The 26,402-nt window shown below is 36.6% G+C and overlaps 1 protein-coding gene across 8 annotated transcripts in view; it reads right to left on the bottom strand.

Annotated features, from left to right (window-relative positions):
* Positions 1-26,402, bottom strand: part of CDC42BPA (CDC42 binding protein kinase alpha) — a 181,125-nt gene that overhangs the window by 54,509 nt on the left and 100,214 nt on the right. For all 8 annotated transcript variants that reach the window (XM_054290530.1, XM_054290531.1, XM_054290536.1 and 5 more), the window contains 11 exons: positions 24,179-24,272; positions 23,228-23,428; positions 22,399-22,647; positions 18,635-18,714; positions 17,449-17,615; positions 16,862-16,984; positions 12,433-12,566; positions 10,586-10,828; positions 10,223-10,333; positions 6,228-6,475; positions 1,341-1,446 (listed from right to left, as the gene is read on the bottom strand). In XM_054290530.1, coding sequence (XP_054146505.1) covers positions 1,341-1,446; positions 6,228-6,475; positions 10,223-10,333; positions 10,586-10,828; positions 12,433-12,566; positions 16,862-16,984; positions 17,449-17,615; positions 18,635-18,714; positions 22,399-22,647; positions 23,228-23,428; positions 24,179-24,272 — 1,756 coding nt within the window. The remainder of the gene's footprint in view (positions 1-1,340; positions 1,447-6,227; positions 6,476-10,222; positions 10,334-10,585; positions 10,829-12,432; positions 12,567-16,861; positions 16,985-17,448; positions 17,616-18,634; positions 18,715-22,398; positions 22,648-23,227; positions 23,429-24,178; positions 24,273-26,402) is intronic.

The following is a 26,402-nucleotide window of genomic DNA, read 5'->3' as shown; positions in this document are numbered from 1 at the left end:
GAACCTCTCCCTTCTTTAGTAACCATGGAGAGAGAAACTGAACAGATACAGGCATGAGACAGTCCTGAGATTCTCCAGGTGTCTCACATTCCCTTATTTTTCATTTGACTTACTTGCAGACAGGGAAATTGAAATTAAATGCACATCTCCACGTACAATATGTTATACCTAGCAATTAACCTCTCTCATTCAAATTGCTGCCATTCATACAGGCACATTCTGCAAGACAAAAGCCACAGCCAACCCAAGCTGGTATTGGGAACTAAACCTTCATTACGTTAAATAATTATTCAGAGAGTCAAACTGGAATCAGAGACCAGATAGACTTTATAGGAAGGCCTGCTTAGCAGAATGAAATCTCAGGTGAAAGCTTCTTTTAGTACTGAAATATATTAACAATTCAAAACGATAAAAGAATGGCAAATTTAAAATCTATTTTGCTTTTTACTTCAAATATGAATAACTCCACACCCTATTTATCATTTAAATGGGCTTATAATTTAAATATTCCCCCTTATTATGTGTCATTTGACAAGAAAAATACAAAGGTAATGGGGGAAGAGTGAAGAAAAACGATCAAAGTGACTAGGCTTTTTCTCAGTTTTCCTGGACTAAGCCTACCTATAGGCATATATATTGTCTGTCTTATACTGGTATGAAAATATACTGTAATTTGAGCACAGACATGCAAACATGCTTACTTTGAAGAACATTGTACTTTCATCATATTTTTAGAAAATCTATTGCATTACAAAAGAAATAGACAAGTTTAGCAAGATTTGGATAATGCACAATGAACTTGAATAACCTGTCAAAATGAACAATAAAGAGACAATCCAAATGCACAAATCATAATTATTTCTTGCTTAACACACTTCATTTGTGTGATAATATGCCTTATCATTTGTATTTTTTTAGTATCTCAACGTAACACTTAATCTCAAAGGGTAGGAGGGGCCCTGGTATTTCAAACGATTGACATGCAAATGTAGTCTAAGTAATCACATCATTAACTATGTATTTTTATATTTGGGTCATACAATGAAATAATCCTTTATTGTTGGCTTACAGTGCTGTCTGGAATTAGTCTTACGAAAATGTAAGCCCATCTAATTCCATTCCCACACATAAATACTCGTATATGCATATATACATGCGCATGTCTTCTCAAGTTCAGATGCATGTGGATACTACATTCAAATCTAATATTAAACACCAAATTTTTGTGTAACATCAATTTCTGCTTTCAGTTTAATAATAGCCAATGCAGCTCCATATTGTCCAATTTGTACAGAACATAAAATAGTTGTAAATTCAGGGCTCAACTAATCAGCACTTACCTTATCAAGTTCATTCGTAAGTTTTTTGTTCTCCTCTGTCAGCAGAATCTTTTCTCGTTCATACTTTTGTTTGAACTCTGTTTCAAATTCCTCTCTTTCACTTTGGCTAAGAAATAAAGTGAAGCAGAATTACAGAGTTTTTTATTCTAACTCACCCCATTATTCATTGAAACACAAAGAGATCAATGCACACACATGCTGAAGGGAAGTACTACATTGATAATAGCAAGGGCTATTAAAATCAAGCAGTTTAATAAACCACCGTCTTAGGACTGCAAGGCAGCCTGTTGAATTTTAGAATTTGTAGAGAATCCCTCAGTACAGAATTAACAGAGCTCCACCAAGCCAATGGTTATCAACCCACTTACACAAATTTTATTCTTCAGATGCATCCTTAAGCAATGAGCAGACCAAAGAATGTGTCGACATCGTAAAATGCTCAGGGCACATTCTCAGCTCACATGAACATTATTGTAACACATACATTTCTATAATTCCGAGTTTCACACAGAATGACAGGCAAAATGACCACATATGGAACCAGAGCATACAGAAGCTAAATTAGAGCACTCAGAGCTGGATCTCTGATGAGAAAAGCATATATGGGCTTGTCTTTGGGCATTTCAGAACAGCCCTGATGTCATATGTGGACTGTTAATTCAGGTATCAGATACTCACTGTGAGCAAAAACTGAATGGATAATTTCCACATTCCTAATATCACCAGATTTTACAGCAAGCTTGGGCCATTCTATCTAAGAAAGTCTCACAGTAGCTGTTTCCCCCAAACCTTCCCTTCTCCCATGGATGTCATCCAGCAGAGGAGAACCCCTGGCTGATTCTGCTAAATATCAACTTTGATCCTGCACAATGAATGCGAGAACCTGAAAACAAACGAAGCTGCAGGCCCTCTGTTTGCCACAAAACCCATGGAATTTCCTTCAAGTGGTGCACAGCAATGTGTTAGATGTGTAACTCTCACCTTGCATCTACTGTTTTCAGATTCACTAGCCTTGCATCTTGTACCACCTTTTTACCAACTATTCATGTCACTGGCACAAAGTTCATCAGTAGAACTATACTCTAAAAGCCACAGATACAGAAAATATCCACTCAGCAAATACCACTGTCCAGTCTAAAAATACTTGAAAAAGTGCCCAGTATTAAAGGTTAACTCTGTAAAATTAAAATCCAGGGGAAACCCTCTCTTGAGCACTGCAATTTTTTCCTAGATACTGATCAGAATTTTACACAGTGCAAACATAAATTACATTCTTGCTTCTTTTTCTGAGATGCAAAACTGCTACAGCTTTGCCTAATTGAGAGAACACTCTCCAAAGATGAGAAATACCAGTGGTTATAGCAAACCCAGTTAAGAGCAATGCTGCTTTGAATTTTCTACTCTTAATTTGAAATTCATTTAGTGCTTCTCTTTGAAATCTAGTACAACATGTCAGACTTATGGTGAAATTCTACATTGCCAGTCGTCCTTTGAAACATAACACTTCATCCTAGTCAAGTTACATACTATCTCACTGTTTAAATGCCAAGTTTGAAATTCACCACCACTCCTTTTCTATATCAACAGATTCCATGCATATGATGAGCAGTACAGGGAAAAGGCAGGAAGAGATTAAAGCATTGGCTGTCATAGGAATTAATACCAGCTCCTGCTTCTGTTTTCAAGGCATAGATTCAAAGCTAATTTTGCAGACAGAAGTCCAAACTAACTTTTAATGAATTTCTTTCACGCAGCTTTCATGGGTTTGTTTAGGATTTTTTTCAGTATTTGTCTTAAATGTATTCCTTTAAGGCTTCAGGGCTCAAAGCAGCCATAAAATGGCAGTGGATTAAGGACACTATGGATTAGTGAAAGAGCCCAACATGTTTGTAATTTTCTATATTTTACATTCTTAATTCTGCTGGTGATTGTGATTATCCCAGTAAGTCAGATTGCTACACTATAATACAGAAATGAAGATAAATTTGAAACAGAGGAGAATGTCGCTATAACCCATCACACCCTAACAGCCACTCAGCAAACAACAGAACTGTGACAGACTCCATGGATGTACCTTGGGCAGGCAGCAAGATCAAAATAACGCTTTTGCTTAGAAACCTGGCATTCTCCTCTCTCATCAAACTTCCTCTCTCATCTAACATTTAGCTGTGTGTCTCCTCTTCAAGTTAAGAAAATATACACAACTCAGCTTTCTTTTTATCAGCAGAACTGCAGCAAACCACATGCAAGCAATGTGAAATACTGCTTTATGGTATCACTTTGTCACTCCAGCTCTTTATTGCATCTGTACAAAGTGGCCAAATATTTTATCTTACTGCTTTGAAACCAAGAAAAATAGACCTGAAACAAACACCAGCCCCCAGGCTTCTTTATATCACACAATTTAAAACCAGCAAATGCTGTTCTATAGAGTTCTCTGCTTTATAAATCCATCATGAAATGACAGGCCTAAAAGAAGTGATTTATTTTACAGTTTCTTGCATCTTCTTCTGAAATACTTCCTAATGACAATTCTAAGAAATGGAATTTAGTGCTACACAGATCACTGGCCTGATACTGTGCTCCTCTGCTTCCAACTTTATTAGCATGCAGTTTATGAGACTTCAGCAAAACGCAATCATTTTGTACAGGAAGGTAATCTCCCTTGAAGACTTGTGCTTTGGAAATAGCAAAAGTTAGAAAGCTTAAAATTGAAGGAAACAAAGGAAAATATCTATTTAAAAAATGCAAAACAGAAACCATCAAGGTGCAAGTTACACAAAAATCCACATACAGATTTTGTCAAAGCTCTTCCTCATCCTTGCTTAGAATAACCTCTGTAATTCACTCATCTAACACAGTAATACAACCACATCCTCTTACCAAGATCTTTTTTAATATGCACTGATGACTATTTTTAGACTACTAAAATATTTTTGCCAAACTGTATAAGCACACTTCAACTCCACACCCCCCCAAGCCTATTGTTGAAATAATTCCACTTATTTCAGCACAAAGCCTCCAGGTGCTTCCTTTTCAGTGCTTACATTCAACACCTCTCTACTGGAAGACTCACAAAAAGCTTTTCATGCCAGACTACAAAAGCTAACACCAACATGGATAAGCAGAAACAGAAAACCTATGTTCTTTTAAGGAAAACTACCAAATATTGAGTAGCAACAGCAATTCTTGCATTCCTAATGCTTAAGCTTCCCTTCTAAACTGCAGAAATCAGAACATAGCGTAACTTGAACAGGGGACTTCTGCCTTTCTGTGGAGTCTCAATGCTTGCATGAGATTTTGCAGATTTGTTTAACAAAGTTAAGATCAGGCCTTCCCCAAGCACTGATCATGTGCTTGGACACCTGACTGAACATGGAGCTGCAGCCCTTGCCATGAGTGTTGGATACTGGCTAGGTGACACATTTCTGCTCTCACTTTAAATCCTTCTCTAACACAAACACTTGAACCACATACAGAAACACATGGTTATGACAGCACCTACTCTAGATTTGAATCCAGTTCTTTTTTTATTGATAGAGACCAGACTGAAGGAGAGTTTATCAACTAGCTAGAATGGACATCTAGTTAGAATGCCTGCAGCTGTGCAACATTTAAATTGGCACAGAAGGAGTTTTTCATTTGATCACTGCTTGCAGGCATGATCCTTTCAAACAGTTTAACCTGCAGAAAGCAGTATTCATGATGCTTTATTTAATATTCCTCCTTCTGAGACACTGCTGGACTTAAAAGAGTGCCATGCCATCACCTTTCTCTGCTACAAGACAGAACAGCCTTTTGTGCATTTGTAACTCATTGGTCAGCATGACCATTAAGTGGTGTGACAATGAAAACATGCTGCTGAGGCAGGTTTCACCTCTCCACCCTGATCAAAGCAGCAAACTCCTGTGCTGTTTGTAGGTCCAGCCTATTGAATAGCTGCATGCTAGGAAGAAACAGCTCATGCACTGTATCTAAGCTGTATGATTTATGATCCCTGCTGAACACAATTTACAGGAGATATAGTGTTTCCACCTCTATCTGCATAAACTTTTGGGAAAAAAATTATATTTAATTTACTACTTATATTTAAAGTTCTTGCTATAGTTTGGTTAACCTCTCAGCAGGGACTTCTCCATGGTTTCTCTCATCTGCCATCTTGCTACAGCAGCAAAAAGCCTCATCTATATTAGTGTCTACGAAGCATTCTGAATTTTTTATGAATGAACATGAGCATGTTCAATTTATAACTTATTCCCACTACGACACCATTCAACAGAGAAACTTGCTTTTACTGGTGAATGCCTCAAGGAACAATCTCAAGGCCAGTTATAAGCTCCACCATGTGGGAGAGAAAAAAGCAGGTCTGACAAATTACCATGTCAGGAGAGATAAAGCAGCTTACGCCCACAGTAGTCTGCTGACTGATGTTAACACTGGATGGAACCCAGCATGGATTAGCCTCAGCTCACATTAAGTGACTGTTCCTGTGCTGGCAGAAATGTAAACAATACTTGATCTCTAACACATTAGTTTTGCATCAAAAGATGAAAATACCAAATAAAAGAAAAATGTCGAGAAACCGTTTTAAAGTGCAACATAAGCTTCAGGGGTCAACTTACCCCAAGCTGCAAGTCTGTAACTCAAGTTACCTACCTTGGAATGGTCAGCCACTAAAACAGTTCTGGTGCAAAATTAACTGTTTCAGTACAAGGATGTGGAGCTTTTTGTTCTGTTGTGTTTTTAAAGGTGACTGGTTTTAACCCTGGTATCAGCTCAGCCAAAATGCAACAATCTGCATTACACTTAAGGAAGTGACAGTGTGTTTGGAACAATACTAGGAGATTTCAAAGGTTTAAGAAAAGGTAAATTTCATGCAATACTCACTTTTCTCTTCTGGTTTTCTCTAACTTGTCTTTCAGAACCATGATCTCCTTCTTGAGGGCAAGCTGCTGGCTCTCTGCATCCCGCAGTTCCTTCTTCAGACTTTTTATTTCATTAGCATGCATCATTTCACGTTTAGATAGCTCCTCTTCATAGAAAACACTCTTCTTTTCCAGCTCTGCCTTTAATTTAGTGATCTCTTGCTGGTGTTCTATACTGCTTACCCCAGGTGAGCGACCAACCTGTTTTTGCTAAAATAAACAGCCCCAAATTAACAGTCAAGAATGCTGAAAATGATGCTCAATAACAACTCAATATTCCAAAGCCTTTGTTTAGAAATATTAAAACCTTGAGTTAAACACATCTATCTCAATTCATTTCAAAATTTGTTAAGAGCATACATTGGAATGACACTCTATTATTTTGTTATTTAAGTGCAGTAATAGTTTTCAAGCTACTGAAAATTTGATCATTAAATGCCTCTGGTCATGCTTTGACTCCCCTTAAATGCAGTCAGAAAGTGACCACAGAATTAAAGACTTTGATGCTTCCACTCACACAGTTGACAGCAACAAGTTGAAGTGACTTTCAGAAAAGCAGAATAAGAACTAGGACAATAATATATTCTGAAGGACAAATAATTTCTGGAAAAGCTATACTAAGACAAGCAGAGGCTTAACTAAAAGCTAAAGTCGAGCTACAGAAATACTACATGGATTGTATCAGTCAGGAGGGAAACCTGACCTATTTCACTTAAACTGACCATCTCTATCATAGTGGATTAATAGGATAAACAAGCTTTAAACAATAAGAGTAATTATTTCACTTTCTGTAATTTCATAGCTCTCTTAGTGAGGTCTTCTGGCATTTCAATAGTCTTTAAACACTATTTCAGGATACACACAGATTTGCACCAAATGCTGCACTCACTAAACTCAATGTCCTGCCATAACACAGAGGAGGAGCAAGATCAGGTTCAAAATGAGACAGTGGCATGACATGCACTGAAATCCAAGTCTGGAAATGACTTTTTAATGTCAACATATAGAAAATTTGGTTTGGAATTTCTTCTGGTTTTTAAAATGTGTAATGAAAGGTGTCTAAGGAAAGGAAATTCATAAAAGCACTTTGAAAAAATTCAGGTGACTGAAAAACCTACTTCCTTATGGTGACTTTGTCACACCTTCCAGTGGATTAAAGGTATTTTGTTAATTGTATCTCCATTCTTACCATGAGACGCTAAAAACCTCTCAGTCACCCTTAATTTGGCATGGCTTTGGGTAATTTTCTTTTCCTGATGTATGAGCAGGCTTTAAGAGCTAAATGCCATTGTAGAACATTCTGATGAGCTGAATTTGTACCATGATAAATTCTGTGAGAAAGCTGGGCCTTGCTGTTTGTGTCAGCAAAAAACTGCAAAAACCCCCTGCATGTACCAGCCAGAGATGTGCTGCTACTGCACTGTTTTCTCTAACTCATCAAAACAACCATCTGGTTCGATCTAAGAGTAAAATAGTGCCCTTAGGATACAGAACATTAAACTGGAGAAGGAAGAGTCCATCCTAACAGGAGATGCTTTGGAGAAACAAAGATTTTTAAAAAAAAAGCAGTATAAGAATTTTCTTTCATTCACAGGCACTGTGAAATTTGTTTGTTACTGCCCAACATCCTAAATTGTTCACACATACAGGGTAATGGAGCACAGAAAAAGTTTAGGCTTTGCAACATCCTCTAGCAGGTATATAAAATGTTTTAGTGGAATTGCTCATTTTTTACCACAATGAAAAGATACTATTGCAGCCATAAGAGAGATGGTGCAGCAGAAGAGAAAGCCCAACGGTATTGGACAGCGGCTTGGAGAACTAGAGAGATATAGTAAACAGAGAATACATTTTTAATTGATGTAAGCACATATTCCAAATAGAGGCTTTCATACATGCCTATTTCAAATGGAAAAATGGTGCAACTGAGACAGAATGCACCTCCTGGCACATTGACAGCTGCTGTTTAATGCACTCCTCTCAGCTAACAGGGCACACTCCTGACTAGCACTGAATCTGATTTTACTGAAAATCTGAATCCATGACATCCACAGGATCCCCTGTGCCCACACACTTTACTGACAAGTTTGCAGAAGCCCAGCAGGTCAGTGCAGCACAGAAGGACAGACAGCAGGCACGCTGCCTTCTTAACAGGCTCTGCTTCATCCATGAACTCTGACATTATCCCTCACCTCAGCCTCTGCTCCTTTCCTGAGGAAGCTGCACCCAGCCCTCTGCACCTCCCAGATGATCTGAATGAGAGTCACAGTGTTCTCATCCTGGCCAGCAGCTCTCTTCTCATTTAACTTCACATCTGACTCACCTGCCAGCTCTGCTGCTCCCTGCAATCATCCCTGACAATCCAGCCCATCTGCCCAGCCTGCTGCAAAGAACACACTGGGTGGCAATCTCCCCTCCTTCAGCACTGAAGTCTGAACCACTGAGGACTTGTGGAGCATTTTATGCCACAGCTCTATTAGCTCAGAGATTGCCTTTTCCATCCCCAAGCAGCCCCATGAGTTTCCTGAGGTTTTCTGCTTTGGACTTAAAGCAGAAATCCACAATCACGCTGAGCATCCTCTGCTAAATGCTTCCTAAATTCTCTTTATTCAGCTTTCAACATCCTGCTTACATTTAATCTTCCATCATTTATGGTTTCTTCTATTCTCCTCATTTGGAGAAACCTTCCTTTCTCCTTTAAATACTTTTGTGTAGGAGAGCTTCCTGAATTTAACTAAGGAGCCATGCAGAGCTTTTACTGAATGGACAGGGCAGTATCACAACAACCACTCGTGACCCAAACTGTGCTTACTGAATTGTAAAATATTACCAAGACAGCTAAAATTCCCTTTTCCTCTTCTGACAAACTTGCCCTGCTGTTATAAATCAGCATATCATTTATTCTCAACAGATCTCCCATAAATTCTTCTCGCCTCTTAAACTGCCATACAAACTCTTTGCTGATGGGGAAGATTCATGGAAGCAGAAGGAACACATGTTAATTTTCAGATAACAATCTGAATTCACAGCAGTAGCAACTTCATTAATCCAAACTTCATATTGAATGAATTTCCTTATTTTCTTTTAGCAGAGGAAAGCCAAATAGAAGAATGTTTGCTTAAAACCATCAAATTTTCTGTGCCATAACTTAACGTTGATGAATGTCCCAGAGAATTCTAATGAAAAAAGACTTGGTTGCTCATTTAAATTAAGACCAGATTAGGACTAATCTCACATTTTGCCCAAAAAGTTTAGAATTACTCTACTGCATGAAACATTTGGAACAGGATTTTGCTGTGAATGAACAGCAATCCACATAAGTAATTTAAAAACTTTCGATTCAATTTTTGACAAAGCCTAACTTCCCTAGAGCACTGCATAAAAAGCTAAATCACAGAATAAAATAACAGTTAATATTCTTGGCTGCCTTAAATCTCTTCTTTTAAAATCACATGCACATATGAGCAGTCTCATCAATATAAACAAAGTCTTCACACTCAATACTGTTCTTGGATAAAAATGCCTCATCCTCTGGCTGAGAGGCAGAATGTGTTAAAACTGTTCCTGTATGGTTACATCAGTTGACATCCATTGTGCAGGAAACATGGAACAACACAGCAGACAGAACACCTCCACAGAAACCTGCCTAGACTGCAGGTTTATTTTCAAATATTCAACCATCTTATGCTAAAATAAAAAAGCTTTTAAGATGTAAAGTTAAGCAAAGCATTAATGGAAGCAATGTGGTAAGACAAGGTTGATTATAAAGAAACAGCACATCAGGCAAATGTTAATTTTTTCTGGGCAATAATGCAACGCATGCCTGTGTTAACATTCAGCAGCAAGTGAAGTGACAGACTGACAAAACCCTTTTGTCCTACATCTGAAAGCAATCAAACAGATCCAAGTCCTAGTTGACTAGTAAGTGTGCAGGTGTTAATATCAAAACAGACTAACCTTTAGCCCTTCTACTTCACTTTCCAACTGTTTAGAGTACTGTTCACTCCTCTCTCGCAATTTCCTGTCTTTGGATGCCTCAGCAGCTGCAGCTTCAGCTTGGACTTCCAGCTACAAAAGTACATACGTTTTTAATAGATAGGATTCTGCAGGGTTTTTTTTTCAAAATCTATTGATGGTTTTCAATATAAGAGAGAAATCTTCAGCACCAAACTGAACACTTCAAAGTCTTAGAAAACAAAATTGGTACTGTTTGAAACAACAGACAAAAGGTTAAAGATTTACAAATTTAAAAAAAAAAAACTCAGAAAACCTTACATATAACTTATTTCATAGAGTCTAAACAGTCTTCTCACCACTTACTTCTTTTTTAAGTCTCTCTGTTCTGCGTAACTCTTGCCTTAAACTTTCTACTTTTTGCATCACCACTTCCATTTCTTCCTCCTTATCTCGGAGCTGGCGGGCAAGCTTTTGTTTTTGAGAGTGCAAGTCTGTCAGCCGCTCGTTCATCTCTGAGAACTCCTGCATTGCCAATTTCCGCTGGCTGTGTGCATCTTTCAGCTCTTTGGCTTGGGATTTTAATCTGTCACTAGACTCTGCCAGTTCCTACAGTTTAAAAAAAGAATTAAGTAATAAACCTAGAAAGCTACAAGGCCAATTTTGTCTTTGGATGAGTATCTAATACCTTTCCCAGAGTGGACAGAAACTACATATTCTTTTTTATTTGATCTACAATACAGATTGCATGCCTCTATAAATAAGGAAAGAGGCATGTTTTACACTAGTAGAGTGAGTAAAACTCCATAAATGTAAACCAAGTGAGAATCTACTCCATTATTACAGGTAAACACAATGGTGTTCAAGCACTTGCATTACAATATGAAAATACCTTGCTTTCTTAATGCAAAAATGTCATTAGCATTGGTTTTTAATAATTACTTAAATAAATTACAAGAATCTCAAGTGCTAAATGGTTAAAATTGAATGGAAAACTCTGCTCTATAAAAATCTTTACTCAAGAATATTTAGAAAACTGGCCTGCAATGGCAAATATTATTTCCATACACTGTACCTTAGTATCAAATATCAGAGAAAGTTTCAGGCAATAAAACACTGCAGTGAATAAAAGCAATATATGATAACTATCCTTTTCAAAGAATCAGCATAACACTGTTAGTGCAGGGATAACTCCACACCACAACACCTTCACAAAGCTTGCTGTGCCCTAGATTTGTGCCACCACACTACCAGTGAGGGACCACAACACTTTAAATAGTTCCATAATGTTCAGTCAAACCAGAGCGGGAAAAAGAAGCAAGGAGAAGCAAATTTCAGGATTAAAAAAACACCAACTGGAAGAATTAGTATTTGGCACTGCTGACATCCATGTAAATCTAAACATGTTTCTAAGGTTCTTAAAAAGAGGTCCTAATCACTAAGAGCTGGTTTAGAAGAGAGATGGTCTTTCTGGGACAAATTGGCAGCTTTTTAAATTTTAAGAGCCTTAAGGGTCAGAAGAAACAGTGTTAAACACAGCTGGCACATCAGCTTTAGAGTAGACTCTAAAATAATGAGGCAATATAATTACAATGAAAAGCAGGTTTTATGTATTTCACACCTGATTACAGGTTGATCTAATAACAAATACAAAAAAGAGCCATGAAAGACAGTATATTATAAATAAGAAAATGAGGGATCAGGGAGATAGAGAAGAAGAAATAAAATCCAGTATTCTTTAGCTGCAGTTATTTCAAATTACTTTTCAATTTTCCTACTTGGGCAATTCCTCACATCTCCCTCTGGAAATACTTCTGTGACACAGTCTTAACACCATATTCTTCACTGTTAAAGTCTCACCCATATTTCAGATTAAATTGTCTGGAATAGTTCTTCTCTACTCTGTCTTCTAACCCCTATTATTATCACTAAATGTGAAGCTCTAAAACCATTTTTGCAGCCACCATGCAATTTGGATTATGGAGTCGTTCACTATCTGGAAGCCATCACTTAGGGAGCACCCAGCAGTCATACAGACAATGTGTTAAATAATGTCCTTTTCTTCAACAAAAAAAAGGCAGAAAGCTAAGTAGGTCATGCTACACACTTGTTATCTGCTCATTAGTTATACATTTGAAAGCTATTACAAGCAAAATGAACAAAAATAAAACAGTCTTGAGGGTTTAGAACAGTTGCTGACAAAATGATTTTACCTTATTAAGATCTTCTCTCTCTTGCTTCAGCGTCCTGACTTGCTTCTCAAAAGCCTTTATTTGTCTGGAGGCATCATCCAACTCCCTCCTTGCAGTGCTGGCCTCCTCGAGCTGCTGCTCCAGCTGACCAGATTCTAGAAAAAGCAGCAGAACTCTAAATATTCTAAGGGAAAAATCAGAATTCTACAATAGCATAGCCTAGCTGCTTGAAGCCCCTTCAATATTTTTTTCTGGTTTCCATTTAATCACAAAATAAGGCAATTTTTATCTGGTTTAGAAAAGGGAGCAGGTTGTTTCAGCTGCCATTATCTGCTTTTAAGGGAACAGAATGAAAAGGTCCCAGCTTGCTGGAATGTAACACAAAAATGATAATAACTTGTTTTCTCACATTATAATGACCAGATCTAATACATAATTCTGTAATGTATGCTTTAACACAACTTATACATTTGACCTTTATGTGCTGTGATGTAATATATAATACATCTTTTATTACATAGTAATTATAAACAGTTTCCCTCCTCCTCCCAGTTTTCCCCAAAAAGAAACAGTAAAAATAATGGGTCACTCAAGAGCTGGCAAGTGTTCTCCTGTCAGTACCCTTAAAATTAACTTCAGCTGATTTTACTTATTTCTAGTGTGAAAACCACTTGTTTTTATGTGATCTGCTTTATTACTACTATAAATAAGGGAGAACTATTGCAGCCAGCTTCTTACACACAGTCAGTTACACAGTGACAGTATATTTCTATGGCACAGTTAAATGTCATATAAATACCCTCAAATTCTACAAGAAAACCTGAAACTCATAAAATATGGCAACTGATATTTTCTAACTAGTGAGTGGGGTTTTTTTTGCCTCATAGTCTTTACTTAAAAAACAAGACTTTAAAGCAAGATATATAGGAAGGTAAGTTAATTCCAAGTTCTATGAAATCACTGGACATATTTTCTTTTATTTCAGTTGTGGGCAGGTCTTCAGACCACTTGTATTTACCCAAAGAACAGGAACCCATCTATATTCTTAATAACAACCTTTAACTACATTTTCATAAATGTACCCTAAGAGACTGGCTCTTACAGAAATCAAATATAAAAACACATACATTTTTAAGAGGGTTAATTTCTGAAACACAAGAATTTTATAAGCAAATTAATACCATTAGCTTGTACCCAGAAAAATATTCACTATTGTTTTAATTCACTCACTCTTGTTTAAAAATTTAAAAGAATGCACTTAAATAAGAGATGCAGCTCAAAGCCAGAAATTATTAACTGCCTTCCTTATGTAGTCTACTCTGAAGTCACCAGTGAAAAGAAAGTTTATATATGGCTCTGCTGAGCCAAGATAAATCTCTCTTCTGTGCATGAACTACTTTGTTCCACAGCTCTGTTTTCCACTTGCATTGCTGCCCTTTACATATTTGGCAATATTAAAGATTCCTCAAAGTTTTCTCCTATGTAACTTAGCGAACAAAAATTATAACTTTGACCTCAAAAATTGAAAGCATATGCTAGCTTGTGATTTCCTGGAAAACCAGATAGACAAGAAAAATGTATTTTTCTAAGCCCTCCTGGTGACACTCCTGAATTTGACTCAATTTTGAGTTTGTTCTTTATTACCTTTTTAAGCAGGTGTTTACTCTTACAGCTTCAGAAAAGGCAGTAAAACAGGTTAAAGAATGTAACAAAAAAACTAGGTGTGACATATGGGTTGTAAATGGCAATTTTCCATTTAATCACCCTAGCTGTAACTAACATTTTAGGTAATATATCCAAACACTCCCTGTAATATATTATTACATTACATTTAGTAACTCAAGAGATGAGCCCAAAGCATAAAAGGGTCATCTCTGCACCTGAACTGAACCTTCTTAAAGTTCATCAGATCTTTTAAAGGCTATCCAGAAAACCTGGAACTAGCTCCCTTACAAATTTGGAAGCATTCAGACATGGCCATCATTGGTTTGTTTCTGTATTCTGTCATTAATATAGTTCTAAAATCTATCTCAAAACCTCCATAAAAATCAAGTAAAATAGAAAATTCTATTTTATCAAATTTGCTTGTATTAGTTGCAGCTTAAGGCATAAATGAACCTTTTCTAACAAATAGCTGGATCAGACAAAGCATTCAAGTATATACTGGCAAAGTTGATGGGTTAGGCAGCTCTACATCTTCCTCATTTGATCCTATTATTCATTTCCAAACCAAACTCCAAAAGTACACATTCTGTCTAGGAATAAATACACAAATATGCATGTGGTGTGAAGCAGAAAATTACTTTAGGAAAAAACTTCTCAGTATTGACCACTTTCACCAGACTTTGACTTCTTTTCAATTTCAAAAGGGACAGCAGATGTGCTGGGGAATGTTTCCACACCTTTACTATTTTTTTTTTCATTACCAAAGGAAGTGAGTGATACTTTCAGCAGTGAACTAAGTTGCAGCTCACTAGTAAATAATAAAATACAATTTAAAGCTGATTTTGATGTTTTTCTGTGAATGATTGGTCTCATTCAAAAACTGTTCTTGTAAACGTTGCTTTTCAGTTTACAAGAAGAAAAAAACTGAAGAAGAAAACTGAAAAGTCAGTTTTCAAAACCTGATCTAAGGATTGTTGCAGAGAAGGGATTTCTGATCACATTGTCTTTATCCTCATTACAGCAGCAAGAGGAGGGACACTGGGCTGGAGCAAAATTTCACAAAACCCTTTGTGCTGATATAGTGCCAACATGGCATCACTCAAACCAGAGTGATCCTCCCTGAGCTGCCTAAGCCATGTTCCTCTCCAAAAATAACGCCCATGGTACAATACAAAACTGCTGCATCACGCCAGAGCAGCTGTCCAGCTCTGTATCTGTAACAGGCTTTTTTCAGAGTGCACAATTTTGACAGGCTGTAATCTGTGTGCTGCTCTCTGCAGCTCACACACAGCTCCTCCTGCCCCACAAGGCAGTTGCAGAGTCCAAACAAATCCACTCAAGTGTCTGCAAGCTGAGTTCCAGTTACTCTTTCTGTGGGTGTCGCTGCTGGCATTCCTGACACTTTGAGGAACTGAATGAAGTCTTGTCACAAATACAAACCAGAACAAATGTTTTTTGTAGTTTCCTCCAACATTTCTGGCTGTTTGTTTTTCTCTTGTCTCAGGCAAGATATGGACATATAATAGAGATGTATCTACCACTACTTGTGACTGATTTTTCACACAAAGGACAGACATTTTCCTACAAGATTAACTGGGTTTTTCTCTCTGTTTCTCTGGTTCCACACCTGATACCTAACAGTCTCTTGTTATTTTTCCTAAATAAAAAAAAACTTGCTGTGCTTCCTTTCTTCCTTTTTTTTGAGATGTCTCTCAAGATCCTATTTTAAAGACATCTCAAGATATTTTAAAGACAGCATTATGTAGATGTATAGAAGGAATCCTATGCTATGAATCACTATGAGGGAAAACTCCCTTCAACTTAATTCAGAGTATCAAATCAAGAATACTGAATACCAGCCTTTAAAGCAGGCTAAAAATATATTAGCTAAACAGACAGCAAATTGGTTCACTCACAGGTATATTCAATATAGTGGTGCAATGTAAGCCCTCCCTCTCAAAGTTCTTAAAACATGAATTGCCCAGAATCTGGAAAAGTAAAGCTGGAAAAAGATGAATCTCTCCCTAAACATCTCCAGCTGCCTCTGTAGAACACACATACTGGGCTAAGTAGATTTTTGCTTTTTGACTAGTATGATTGTCCTGATGAAAGGCATCATAACATTAATTTAAAAAATAATCTTTTTAGCTGCACAGATTTCAAAACCATTTTTCCAACTTGAAGTACTGAGGTACTTGACAGCCAAAACTTTAGTTTTGGTAAAATCTTCAAGAACTCTCAGAAGCAAAGAAAATAAATGTTCAGTTTTGAAAGGAATGACACTCATTGACAGCAGGGCTGAAAGGTGGCTTTTCTCCCTCTCATCTCCCTTTCCCCACATGCCTCTACTGCCCACCTTGCGCTGATTTATCTGATCACAAGTTGATTAAATTTTCTCTATCTAACAGCATTTTCCTTGTTTAATCAAGTCAATTAAAGTCATGAGAGAGTGCAGGGAATGCACAGATTGAGAAGGGGCCATGCAGCTGTAGGCAGGACTAATTTTGGTGGCAGTTTTCTTTGAGCAGTTTTGCTGCTGGCAGTGCAGCCTCATGGCTCATTGTATCCTCTCGCACGCACCACTCCTTGCCACTTGGAAAACTCAAACTGAATTTGGAGAAAATGCTGAGGTACAGTGGGAGAGTGAGGGGTAAAATGAGAAGTAAAAATAGACTGGAAAACTTTTTTAAAGCCAAGGGGAACTAGCATTACAACTGGAGAGGAAAAAAACCTTGACAAAATACACTTTCTTGTTACAGCTTTTACATTAGTATTTATAACATACCTGTTACCTGTTTCTTCAACTTTTCAATTTCTTCTTTCAAACTTTTAATTTCTAAATCTTTGCTTGCTGTTATTGGGCCATCCACTGTTGAATACTGCAGAGCCTGCACTGTCTGGGTGGACTCTAGAACAAGATAGAAGAGAGAGGGATGAATAACATGGCTGACATCTGAGGAGATCAAAGAGATACTACTGATAAATTAAGGCATGCCAAAAGATCCTGCACTGGGAATTCTACAATTTGCAATTTCCAATTATTATGTGCCAATTTTTCAGTAACTGTCAGCTAGATCAACTAAGTTCTTAAAAGTTTTAAGAACAAAATGTTTATGCCATAGTGACCAAGGTACAGTGAGAACAAAGTTAGCACAAGAAGTTGCACACATGGTGTATTTTAGGCATAAAGTGTAACGGAAATTTAATTTGTCAACCAAAATAATAGAAAGAATTATTTTCTGCTAGAAAGCACTCCAGGAGGTATAGGTAATTTTTTTTCCCACAGTATAAACAGTGTCTTACAAACCTGCAGGTTAATCTAAGTATGACAAGTTTAACAAGTATGGAATGACTTTTTTTTAATGACTATACCTTGCAGTTTTCTGCTAAGTTCAAGCTTTTCCTGTTCTAGACGTCTTATTCTCCTCTCATAAGCTTCTGTTGCTAAACTATCCTCCAAAGTTCTCTGAATGCTGGCATCAAGATCCATGGAGGGTGGTCCAGCTGTCAGTCTTAGACAGCTGCGGTCTGAAAGAACACTGGGGGAAAAAAATAAATAGTATTGGGTTTTACAACAGCCTGATTTAAAAGACTGCTATAAAAACATCAACCAATAAACAGTTTAAGTTGTTAATTACTATGCATTTATTATAACATCTTGTTATAATACCTTGCTTGTATGAGCTCATTGGAAATTGAAATAATTTTTGCCTAGCATGCCTGATCTCCTCAATGCGTTTTTTGTTACACAGAATTGGATGAACTCCTGATTAAAAATCATTATGGATACTCTATGTTAGCCAGATAGCAAAAAACAAAAGCTTAGACAGTAAAATTACAATAGTAGTTCATTTGAGAATAGTTAATCAAGTATCACAAATGCTTTAAAGACAACAATCACTAAAAATGTCATGAAATTATCCCATAACAACTGGGGCATGGACATGTCAGAAATGCTGTGGCTACTCATGTACATATGCTACTACTTATGCAAATAATGCTTTTGAAGTCTAGGACATTCTAGGACATAGTCACTTTCCCAGCAGAAACTGGCCTGTCTTTTCAATGGTTGTAAACACTTTCTTTATTTCCATAAACAAGAAGCATACAAGGGACTTCACTGTTTAGTTTAGCAATAGAAATGAGTGAAATAAATTCTCCATTAATAGCAGATATCAAATAAAGTAATTTTTACAAAATTTCTATTCAAACTTAACGAAGTGTCAAAGGGCTAGAAATAAAAGTGGTTTTAATGTCTAACAAACAAGTTCTGTTGGGGTCTACACATCCAGTCTTAACTTTGTAATGGGCAGTTAATTTCATGTATTCTTTAATAACAACCTTTCTCATCAAAACTCCACTGAGCACAGGTGCTGACCAGTACATATATGCAAATTTCACCTGCAGAGAGCTCATTCTCTTGAACAGACAGCATTTTAGATTATAGTAATTTCCTCAATAAACCACATTCTTTGATATCTGTTCAGTATGATTCAAAGACAGAAAGTTAGAACACTGTGTAACTAGCCTACACATCATTTTTGAACTCTTAACTTACCAGCTACTTGTATATGTGAAACCCACAAATGGTAAATGATGACCAGAAAATGCAGTGTGGGATGGTGGAGGCATTGTTTCCTAGAAAAATAACAGGACAGTTGAGTAAGCAGTATCCTACTGGACTTAAAAGAAACAGATTTTTCAGTTTAACCATATGAGAAGTGTTAATATCATGTGAACTATACTCACTGTCATCCTTATCTACAGCTCAAATACGAAACAACATCAACTAATTCTATTTATAATAGCATTTAACATACACAAAACCAGAGCATGCTGACATAAAAATGTCTTCCTAATTAAATAGGCTATTTTTCCAAGAAGCTCTTAGCACAAAGTGCAACACCTTTTATTCTCAGCTATTCAGTCAACAGAGCTTCCTGCCTGTAGAACTACCAGCCCACTTCTGAGTGGGCCACCTCTATTTGGAAAGAACAATCAACAGGCATTTATTAGAAAGAAATAATACCAGAGAGTGTTCTAATCCCATTAATACTTTGACCATTTCTTCATTCTTTGCTCCTCTTTCTTGCCAGACAAAGAACTACAAACAAAGACAACTCTTTAAGTTGCTATTCAGGCTAAAATAACCCTGTTGTTATTTTATTTGGACTATTTGAAGTTCTAATATTCCTAATTTTCTGTTAAAAGCTTCCTATTTAAGCCCAAGAGGCAAGGTTTATGTTGCTCTACTAGAGATGGCCATAACAGTCACCAAAAGAAAATCCTCAAGAAGATGATTATTGCACTGGAAGTGATAAAAGATTCCAAATTGTCAGAAAAGGTATGTTATATATATCTTTCTTAACAATTTCTTTCTAAACCAAACAAAAATGAATGAAAGGAACCAGTTGTACATTTCTTTCATATAAAACTGCAGGGAAGGACAAGAAGTAAGACTGCATCCAAAAGAAATCTGAAATTACCTTTCCAGTGGTGATGTCAGCTATATTACATCACAACCTTGTCCTCTCAGCTGACAAAAACCTTCATGTTATGTAAGAGTTCCCAAACAACACTAATGATATTGCTAGATTGTGTAAATTCATGAGGTTGAGCATTTTGGAAACTAAGGACAAGATCAAATTACAAAGCCTTAACTTTCCACTAAATCATAATAAAAATATCAATTATTACAGATTACTAAAAAGTAAAATTCTATTTCTCCTTTACATTTAGTTTTCACCTTTCATAGATTCAAATTTCAAAACTGTATTCACAAATAACTTTAAAAAATATCAAATACTTAATTGCACGATTTTAACAGCCCACATGACAATTCTCAGGTACCACACTGAGAGGTTACTCAATACCTAAAAAATTGTTTCTATTGATTATAAGGTAAGATTCTGTGAAAGAATTTGTTTTGCAGAGGTCAAGATACATATCTCCTGCTGCTTGTGTGAATTTAGCAGTACAACCATGCTGAGCAAATTATGACTGAATCTCTCAATAAGGCTACCAAACCAAACAGTGAAAACCTAAAACCCAGCCCAGCTTAGGCTGCCTGAATAGCACAGTTTTGCCCTTTATGCTTGTGTGTACTGTGTACATTCAACATACTTTTTAAATGTCATTATTATGTATATAATTTTTCCATGGGACTATGGTCTCATTCAAAGTTCAGGAAGAAGAACAATCATGGCTTTTCAACACTGTCTTTTATCTTCAGCATTGGGTTTTCCTCATTTGCTCTATGCAATTCAAATCTTGCCAAGAATTTTTGGGGAAAAAAAAAAAAGTCTCATGGGCTTATCTGTGTTGCTGACTCCTATAATAGCAGTGTGAGTATGTGGAACTTCCTCAAAAGATATGTATGAAATATGGAGGAGAAAATACCTCCAAGTTATATATAAGGAATTTGAGGCAAAGCAATATGAAATACAATGTCCTCTGGTCAAAGCAAAAATGTAAAATATTCTCAGTCATGCAATGCCTTTAGGCTAGGTTTTTTCAGCAGTTCTGAGATACTAGGTGTGAAAAGAAATGCCAAGAAAATAACATCCTTATATTAAAACAGAACAAAACCTTCAGATGTTTCAAATTAGGAAGCTGAAAAAGAAGCTCTAGAAACTGGCATTCCTCTCTAACAGTTTAGGAGCATTGCTTTTCACCCCCAAATGTCTAAAGCAAAGTAAGAACTGTCTCATTTTTCCCAGCTGAGAGTCCAGTAACTCAGCAGAGGAGCATTCTTTGTTCACCTGCAGGTCCCTGTTCCTTCACAATGGTAAAGCATTCACACTATTCAGGCATAGTTTGAAAACCTCAGGTGGGAGAATGGGCTCTAAAAAGGAGGAGTGGTGGAATGGACAACACTAAAATGTGTGAACAACTTCTAAAAAGTATCTCAGCTGCACAAAGACCTGCTACATACAGCATCCACTCCAGCTACTCCATCCTCCCAGCTGTTGCTGGACAAAATAATGTGCAAACTTGTATCTGAAGACTGTATAAACAATTTTTAAGATAAAAATACTTCTGTTGTGAAGGGAGAAGGAAATATCAGATATAAGTGAGGAAAGAAAATGAAAAAAGTGCAAATCATCCTATGCAGCTACACTGATTTGCTTAATTTGCCTATAAGGAAAAGGGGTCTGAGATTGAACCAGAGATGACAGAATCACTTAAACTGGAAAAGTCCTTCAAGATTACTGAATCCAGCCATTAAGGGTCAGGTCCATCACTAAATGACTTTCCTAAGGACAATGTCTAAAAACCTCCAGTGAGTAAATTGACTCCACTACTTTCCTGGGCAGCCCTTTTGGTTATGAAATTTTTCCCAATATCCAAACTAAACCTCCCCTGGCTCAACTTGAGGCTATTTCCTCTTGTCCTGTGGCTTATTACCTGGGAGAAGAGACTGACACCCCCAAAGTGTTTTAGTCAAAGTGGTTTCCATGTTTTAATGTGCAGCTGGAGAAAAGGGAATGCAAATAATGATCATCTTGTCTACAACAATTCATGTTGCCACTTATCTGCATGCCCAGAAAACTGAGTGAAACTGAGATGTACATGCAGTTCAGAAAACAAAAGTGGTGAAAATGCTTTATCTGACATGTAAACAGCAGGTTTCTGCATCTTTCAACAGACACACACACAAACACACCCAAAGGTATTTCCAAAGAGAGAACACAAGGCATTCCTTCAATGCTAAGGCATCTATCATCTATCAAAGCTCCTTTTCAAAAGCTTAGAAACAAAAGTCTGATAAAATCAATAGCTGCAGAGCATTTTGAGGAAAGGTAAAAATATTTTCTTGTTCCTTAAGAAATGGCTGTAATATTTCTCCTACATTTCTCAAAACTCGAGTTGGAGAAAAGGTTGGAAAAAGTTTAGTGGAAATGAACTGAAGGGAATCAAACACCAACATGAGCAATTAGAGTAGAGTAATAAAATACAGTAAAATGCAATGTGCAAACTTATACTAAGCCTTAGCAATGCTCTGCTAGAAGTAGTCTTGCAGATTATGTGTGTGTAAATGTATTATTCTTTGTAAGACATGGACACTAAACTTGTTACTGCAACAGATGTATGTTAGCTAAAGACACATAAAGCTACAGTGAATTTACAAACCTTATCCTTACACAAGTATGATTTTAGGACCAGCCTACAAACTATGGAAATATTCCTCTCTCAGCTCTTCAAAGCAGCACCTAACTGTTATTTATGCAGAACACAGTGAAATAAACTGCCTTTTCCATACATTTTGTTACAAAGTATACCACAAAGGCTGATTCATCAAAATGTTAATTGTACACTTACAGAGTTTTTTAAGCAATCATCATCCACATCAAAGTTTGATGTATCAGTAGGGCTGCTGACTTCTGGGATGTAAGGTGCCTCACAGTTCCTAATGTTGTCCCAATCAATCCCAGCAAAAAACGGATGGTTCTTAAAGTCTTCTATTCCATTTTGTCCAAGTCGATGCTCTCTGCTACAAATGAGCCTTCGGATGAGGTCCTTTGCACTTTCAGAGACATCTGTCACTTGAGCAGGAAACTGAAACCTCTCCTTAAAGATTAAAATAAGAGGAAATAGTTTATTACCAAGAAAAAGTTGGGAAAATGTACTTTCTTAGTGAAAATCATTAACTAGAAAAAGAAATGTGCAAATGCTCCAGCTCTGAAATACATGCAGTAAGGCTTCAAGGAAAAGACTTCTGCTAAGGATGGAAACTATTAAGATATTTTGTCTTCTACTTTTTCTCCTGTATTTAAATTTCTCTTACACTACAGCTGTTGAATTTTACAGCTAGCTCCATGTGGAAGAACATTTTAGAATCTTCTGCATAAGGCAAGGAATGGGTTCACCATAAAAAAGAAACACAACAAGATTGATGCAATGTAGCCAAGACAGACTCCACAGAGTGAATTAACATCTATGTTTCCAAACCCAGATTTTAAGTTTTAGCCTTATTCCAAAGCAAAGTCATCTGCAATCCATAAGCATTAACTTGCTACATGGAAACATATTTTGTTCTACATTTATGAACACTTAACATAATTAGTACATAAAAACTTATTTTTAAACACGTGTTCAAGTTACCCCATTATTAAAAATTAGCTTAGAGACAGACAGAAAGTGCACTAACTTTGTGGTTCATTATTTTCCCATAGGTCTCCACCAAGGACTCAGCATAAAAGGGCGTTTCTCCATAAAGCATTTCATACATGCAAACGCCCAGGGACCACCAGTCACACTCGGGCCCATACTTCCCTTTTCCATCTTCCATGGCCTGCAAGATTTCTGGAGAGATGTAGTCTGGTGTTCCAACTGCCACTGAAGATTGGACCTGGAGAAGTTACATTTTCAGGATTAAAATCAACTTTCATCATTACAGACACTGTCATACTATGTCCCTGTATATATAACTCTAGTCCAGCATTCTTGTCATAGCAAGAACAACTAAATACAAGCAAAAGCTTCTAAATTCATAAAGAAATACTTAACCATCCAACTGCATTGATAGGCAGCCTAATAATTTACTTTTGCTAAACTATTATCAATATTTAAAAACAGATAAAGGACAAAACTGTCAATTGTCAGGACTAGAGCCAGCAAGCAATTATAGATTTGGTAGTCACATATATTAGGTCAAATACTTTGTAATCCTCTGGGACATGATTAAACATACTGGAATTACATTCTAGTCACACTCAATGTGCAAATTTAAATGGACTAGAAGAACATCATCCCATTTCAGTATCTCATCCTGCTCATACTACAGCTTACATTTTCAATAAAGATTAGAGCTCAGAGCTTAAAACTGAGAGATTCATAGTTCATAAACACCTACTTGGCATTGACAGCACAGCTTCCCTTTATTTATTCATGAGCTGACTGTATGCTAAAAAGTTCTTAATATACTGCAAATCCAAGCAGTCTGCAGTTGAATTTTCAAGAAAGTCAATTATATACCAATACCACTTACAGCTCCATTTTATTTGCCATAAGGCACCTATTCCCTTTATTAGCACACATTTTGTGGCTATCAATGGACTAAGAAAAAATATTTAGGAATGTATCATTCTTTCTAATTTACCGTTCCATCTTCCATCAGTTTCAGACAAGAACCAAAATCTGCTAATCGAATATGTCCATTCATATCCATCAAGATATTGTCTGGTTTTATATCCCTGCAATAAAACAAATTCCAGGATTAGTACAAAATGTACTGCATTAGATGTATTCCAAGCATTAACTCTGCAAGTCTTTTCATTGAAAACCAGCAACCCAACAGTCACTCATGATATGGTGAAATTTGCACTAGAGACATTTCACGGGGCTGTAGATCAGTGAAATCCTACAATGCTTCTTAATTTTAGTAAGAATGGTCTAGTTAAATTCCTCCCATGTCTCAAGGGTAGACAGGAGAATCTTATTTACTCTGAGCTTTTGTATATAAAATTTTAAAATCATCTGAAGAATTTTAGTGGAAGATGCATGCTTATAGTGGAGCTGGAAAACAACCCCTAGATTTTACAACAGAACACCGGCCAACGAAATCCTGAAATAGTTTCCACATTTTTAGATTTGCTGTCTTTCACTGACATTCTTCTCTCACATGCATCTCAGCTCACTGTGCACATCTGTCATGCTTCTGCTGACATGACCATGGTACACACCACTGCAGCTCTGCCTGGCCACACTCTGGCTGCCCCACTGAGCTCATGATGCAGATGGAACTACCCCTCTAAGCAGGCAGCATCATAAACATGTAATAAATTCCTCATATAATAAACTCCTCATATTGTAAACTTGGCCTTTTTTTGTCTCAGGCTTTTCCTAAGTGTACTGAAATACAGGTAGAGTGTATGTTCCCAGCGTACAGCTGAGTAGGATAAAAGCCCTCAGTTACCAGAGGGACATTTGTTGTTCAACTTGTAAACTAGGTTCAAATGTTGAAATTTCTTTTCAATTAAGTATAGATATTAAAAACACACATCAAGGTACATTTTAAAAATATCTGACATTATTAGATTCTTACACCATCCTTATCTATTATATTGAAAGCATAAGTTATGACTGTATGAATACAGGTCTACAAATATTTTCTCATGGAATATTTTTAAGATATAAGAACAAGCCTCCTAAAAAAACAGCAAAAAAATTTAATTCCTCACTTTGCTTCACTCCCCAAACAACTTATAAAATGAATGCCACTGACTGCTTTACAGACAAATCTCAAAATATTCACAAGCTAAATGTTCACATTGCATATGAGAGCAAATTTTGTTGTTTGGATTTTGATGTTTTGTTTGTGGTGGGGTTTTTTTTCCCAACTAAAAGTCGAGTTATAGACAAGGCTTACTGATAATTTACAACAGAAAAAAAATTAGAATCACACTTTGAACAACACTATAGAACCTATGGCGTAAGGGCGTCACATTGTCACACACTTGGTGACAATAAATATGGTAACAATTTGTTGTTTAGAAGAAAATAACTTCCTGAATTTGTGTTACTCAAAGACAAGCAGATAGCAGCACATGCTGAAAACAAACTTTAGGCACCTTTCAAATGCTCAGAAATATTTACAAAGTAGAAAGCAAACACTGCAAGAAATCACACTTTCACAACTTGCAAGTGAGCACAAAGACAATTCTTTACAAAGTAAATCAGAAAAATAACTGAATAACTAAATAACTGAGTCCATTCTCATAAGACCATTCCTCCACTTGATTTTTGCTGACACTGAATATGCCAAAGAGTTGCAGCCTCCAGACTGAGATAGTTGTGTTTGTTTTGCACTCGCCCACCAAAAACATTCCTTAAACACGCTTCTAAATAAAAACAAACATATGCCACTGAGACTGCTGGAATTATAACTTCAGTTTAAAACACTTTGCAAAAACATGCACCTAAAATCCAGTTCCTCCTAGAAGCTGGACCTAGTTCAAGCTAAACAAAAACATGAGTCACCCTTGAGGCTCCATTTATCCATGTTCTATCTTTTAATATATTCCCAAGAGAAATAATAATAACATTAATAACCATCATCATCATCCCAACCTCTCCCATTCAATCTCACAAAACAGCAAGAAAAAATGAAAAACCTCATTGTGTTGTCAACACTGTGCAAAACCAAACCTGCAAACAACACTGAATGCACTTGAAGGAACAACAATTTCTTGCAGAGTGGCATTTGTAATGCTCAGTAATAACACCATAAGAATAATTTTTACAGCTAAAGAAAAAAGAAAAGACCAACTTAATAAAAACAAATTATTTTCAGCTCTTGTAACAGAAGCTATGGGCTATGAACA

Source organism: Melozone crissalis, unplaced genomic scaffold (assembly GCF_028551555.1).
Source record: "Melozone crissalis strain CALT ecotype California unplaced genomic scaffold, PUWL_Pcris_2 ptg000081l_1, whole genome shotgun sequence".
Classification (NCBI taxonomy): Eukaryota; Metazoa; Chordata; class Aves; order Passeriformes; family Passerellidae; genus Melozone; species Melozone crissalis.
The sequence above is the reverse complement of the archived record's forward strand: the minus strand, read 5'-3'. Positions and strand labels throughout refer to the sequence as shown.